This window comes from Alligator sinensis, unplaced genomic scaffold (assembly GCF_000455745.1).
Source record: "Alligator sinensis unplaced genomic scaffold, ASM45574v1 scaffold67_1, whole genome shotgun sequence".
NCBI classification, from domain to species: domain Eukaryota; kingdom Metazoa; phylum Chordata; order Crocodylia; family Alligatoridae; genus Alligator; species Alligator sinensis.
In genome coordinates, this window is record NW_005842111.1 from 2044319 (window position 1) to 2049250 (window position 4932).

Genomic DNA, 4932 nt, shown 5'->3' on the forward strand with positions numbered 1-4932 from the left:
GCCGAGCCTCTCAGAATATCACATATCACTGCAAAAATAGTATTGCTTACATGGATCAGGCCAGTGGAAATGTTAAGAAAGCTCTGAAACTGATGAGTTCTATTGAAAGTGAAATCAAGGCTGAAGGAAACAGTAAATTCACATATGCAGTTCTGGAAGATGGTTGTACTGTAAGTAAACACAACTTCTGTATTATAGTGGGTTGGATCCCTTATGGGGGGCTACATTGTACCCTAGCTAATGCAGGTGCAGAGGAATAAGTAAGAACTACCCCAACCCTTTCCTGGCCTATGTAAAATCAAGACACAGTTGCAGGCCTGGTACTCCAGAAGCTTGACAATCAGAGTAAACTAGGTAGGGAATGAAAGGGGTCAGACAGAGAATAGGAGAACCCATGGATGGTTCCCAGAATTAATGGAGACAAAAAAGCCAGTTCATATGGTTCCCTACAGCAAGAAGGGGTATAATACACTTTAAAGATTTATAGTAAATGGTATCTCACCAACAAAAAGAACAGGCAGGTCTGGAAGGCATCATGCTTGTAATACAGTTCATGTTTATGGTCTACCCTTTGCTTGCTATTCAGATCTCTTCTTTGTTAGAAGCCTTACCTCTTTAATGTCCAAATATCTTTCCCAGTTTTGAAAACTGGATTAAAGTTGTGCTGAAATGTTGATTCTGCTCCCTTCACAAATGCAGATTAACACTGTGTAGTCTACTAAGGGCAGCTCTGTAACACAGACTTATGTCAAGTACCAGTACACTCAAACTTCTCTCATTGCTCCAAGCGCAGTCTCCCAAACCAAAAGCAGAATATCCCCGTTCACGTGGCATCACACCCAAGATAAGCAGCAGCACAAAGCAGCAGTAAAAATTAACTTGCAGCAGCGTATGAATGCATCTATTCTGCTTCTGATTCAGGAGGTAGAGTTTGTTGAGAAGCAGCACTAATTAGTCTGATTAAACCACTGCACAAACAAGGCTACACCACTATCATTTTGGAAAGTAGCATATGCACTGAAGCATGGTATGTCTGAATGCAGTACTATCTTGCATGGTATGTTTACTCTATAAACACACCTTAAGCATTGACTATTATGGGATAGATTTCCCAAACGAAAATTCAGAGTGGAAGAGGAGTTAAAATGCACTGGAAGTGAGAAAGTTTATGAAGAATATAACTTCCCCTCAATTTAGCTGCCCCACATATCTCCCCCTCCTGGCTACCCAGTGGGCCAGCTTCAAGAGAAGAGTTGGAGAGCACTCTGGGTAATGTCTAGAATACTTTGTTGAGTGGCAGAAAACCTTACTCTTAGTGAGGAGCACCTAGAACTTAGATCTCTCCCTTGCTAGGAATGAGCCCTATTGGGGTAAAAGGTAAAAGGTGAGAAGGACTTCTCTTCCAGTGTCAAACCCCAACTGCAATTATGTGTATGCCTCCGAAGCCTAGACAGCCATAGTACAGCCTACTGAGCATGTTTAGAAGAGAAACACAGTGCAAGCATAGCTATGTGGAATCCCCACTGTGTGGAAGTGCCAAAAACTGTAGCTATACATAAGTCCTATAGCTACGTAAGTCCTGTAGGCAGTCCTGTGGACTTCACTTAGGCAATGAAGCATAAATCTGTTCTAAGAATCAGGGAACCAGTCCCCTATTTGTGCAGAAAATACATATCAGATTTTGGACACAAATATAAAGATACTCTAAATAATGCCTGTCTAAAAAGATACTGACTGGGAAAATACAAGAGATTGAAAGGTGCAGGAATAAACTACATGCTAATGTAAGAAGAGCAAGTGTGAATTTCAGTAAAATATAATCTCCACATTGTACTGCATAGGGTTTCTTTGACATGCTTTTCTGTTTTAAATTTTTACAGAAACACACTGGTGAATGGGGTAAAACTGTCTTTGAATATAGAACACGCAAGACCATGAGGTTACCCTTGATTGATATTGCACCCGTCGATATTGGTGGTCCTGATCAAGAATTTGGTGTGGACATTGGCCCAGTTTGCTTCTTATAAATCAAAGATACTGCTCCTTCTGAAACTCTAGCAAACAAATTCACACTCCATCTGTGCTCCTTTTGTTTTAACTTTGTCAGCTAGTACAGGTGATTGTCCATATCCCAGTTATTTATTAACAAAATTTCTGGGAATAAAAAAGTAATTTGATTTAAAGGTTTTGTGGGGTTTTTTGCTATTACACAAAGTACAATAAAAATGCTTTTTGCTCTTTTTTTTTACCAAATTCCATCTTCAAAACATGTCTCCGTGGTGCTATAATAAAACTTCAACACTCAATAAAACAACACTGTGTTCTATTAGTTGAATACTAGCCAATTTAAAAAGCACTGATTGCTCCCGGTATCAAAGTTTACCCTCCTTTCTAAGATGAAGTCCATAAAACTAGAAAGACTTCCCTGTTTCAACTACCTCAACATGGACAGAAACTGGGATGAGTCTGGTGATTCACACCAAAAAATAACCAAACAAATCACAAATGTTGGAACTATTAGTTAATTCATTGGTATCATTTGGCTTAAAATGATATATTTCTGTACTGATTAGTTATGACCAGAGTACAGGGCATCTGAAGAATTTTGAATACCTTAATGTCAACAATTGCCGTGATGTTACTGCTGGATTATCTTATGTTTTCAAGGGTGCTTCTATACTTTCCTGTCATTGCTGGTCAAGACCACTAAAATTAAGGAAGTGTAAAAGTCTAATGTGTTGGTGCTAATGTATTTTTCACTTCTAAATCTGCAAAGCAGGTTTATTGACTTCCATTGAAAGTAAAGGATTAGCAACAATTGTAAATGTCTCCTGTTAAATATGTAATTGGCATGTCATTTTTGAAGGCTATGTCCCTTCACTCTGTAAAAGTCAAAAGATGCAGAATCGTGAACTTCCTTTGTCACATTAAAACATTTATAGTGTTGAAGGTTAACCATCTTTGTAAGCTTTTATATGGTTGTTGGTCTATTCCTTACAGAGACACATAATAAAATATCATTAAAAAAATCCTCCTCATTGTTCCATGAGGTTGACTTTTTGCTTTCCTAACCTTCTGTTCATATCCTTTTCCTCCAGTTCACTAATGGGGAAGTAAATCCTGATATCCTAACTTTAACTGCTATTAGATTTTCTGAGAATTTTGCTGAATTAAAGATTATGAGGAGCAAAACAACTTTAGGTAACCAAAATCCAGGACCCACCATAGCTTCCTATTACAGTGGTGGAGGTGGTGCAATGCCCAAACATAGATCCTAAAGAAGCCTGAATCTAATGCTATCCCTAAGCTGGTCAAAGTGAATCTGTCTTTTGAATAAAAAGCCCAATGCTCTGATGGTGCAAAGCTAAGCAAAAAAGCTTCTAAGAAATGTCTTTGCAATCTAGCCTCATCCCAAAAAAGTTAAATGTAGGCAAGGCATCTAATACTTAGCCTAGTGGTTCTCAGCATTTTTTATACCCAAGGAACCCCTCCATAACTTCTGTGAATTGAGTGAAAAAAATAATGTATTTTATTATATTGCTTACCTTCTTGCAGAGGGACAGGCGGGTAGCCAGGCATGGAGAGCCTGAGCCTGCCATTATCTCCTTATCTCCACACACTTCCTCAAACACCCTTCAAAGGATCTTGCAGCATTCCAGGTATCCTATCAGCCTGGCTGAGAATCACTTAGTTAGGTATTACAACACCTCATGAATAGGCATGTGGGGCGCTTGTACACAAAACAGAGGTTTAGTCCTTAGGCTTGCATTCTATGTCCCCTAAATTGAAACAGTGGGTTTTAATTGAAATGGTGGGGTTTTATTTTTCCATTGCTGTTATGGCAAGGGGCCTGACCTTCTTTTTTTTCCTCAATGAGGGGCCCAATCCTTTTTATTTTTCAGCGGAGCCTCCCACAGCTGGGATGTGAGTTGCTAGCAGTCCAAGCAGCCCCTGAGCTGCAGTGGTCCCTGGTCCTTCCCTCCACAGTGGTGGCAGTACTCTGCGGAGCCATCCAGGTGGGCTGCTAGTGGGATAGGTGCTGCTCCATCTCAGAGGCAGCCCCCAGCCTGATCCAACTCTTCCCAACCCTGATCTGGGGCAGCACTAGCAGCCCACTCAGGTGGCTACAGGGGGTGCCACCACCATGGAGGAAAGAACTGGGGCCCCCTGCAGCTCCGGGGCCACTCAGAAGGATCAGGCCCCTCGCTGCTTCTTTCTTCAGCAGGTGCTTGCTGTAGGCACAAGTGGTGCAGGGCCTGATCCTTTTCTTCTGTGGAGCCTGCCCACTTCTTCCGCAGCCAGAGGGCAAACTGACTAATAGATGTAGTTTAGTTTGCAATGATGCAAACTCATTTAAAAACCCCAAAACTCTTGCATATGTACAGTGTGATGCCATTCAGCCACACAAAGTGACATTTTCATCATGTGTATATCATAATGGCATCACATGTTCAAGCGCCTGTGGAAATCTGCATGAATCTAGCACCTTTAGGAGTGAAGCCCTATGCCAGCTATTAAGCATACTAGTAATACTTAGACATATAAATGTGATATATTGCACCATGCATGAGTAAATTCTGGAAAGACTGTTCAAGTAAAAGATGAGTTAACCTTAAAGCCTTAAGTTGAAGAAAAGTGGACAGGGGAATCTAGCATCAGCCAAAGTTAATTATGCTCCTATCCTAAACAGGGAGCTTAATACTCCAGTACTGCAATGTCTAGAAAAGCATAGCATCCTAAGCAACCAATTTCATTCTAGCTCTTAAACCAGTGAAATTGTTTCACTTTTCTACAAAAGAAGCCTAATTTAAAAGATATTGCGTAAAGCATATAGGCCTCTAAGGAGTCTATTTGGATCTAGTCCCTCAGCTGGCCAAATATAACACCACTCCTGGGCATTGACCTTAACACTTACGATTCAATTTCTAATAA

General features: G+C 40.6%; 1 protein-coding gene across 1 annotated transcript in view; it reads left to right on the forward strand.

The window, feature by feature from the left end:
• COL3A1 (collagen type III alpha 1 chain) overlaps positions 1–3031 on the forward strand; it is a 75205-nt gene extending 72174 nt beyond the window's left edge. Inside the window, exons 49-50 of the mRNA XM_006024633.2 lie at positions 1–170; positions 1881–3031. The exon at positions 1–170 is cut by the window's left edge and continues 88 nt beyond it. Of these exons, the coding sequence (XP_006024695.1) occupies positions 1–170; positions 1881–2027 (317 nt within the window). The 3' untranslated portion in view covers positions 2028–3031. The remainder of the gene's footprint in view (positions 171–1880) is intronic.
• Positions 3032–4932: the final 1901 nt, after the last annotated feature.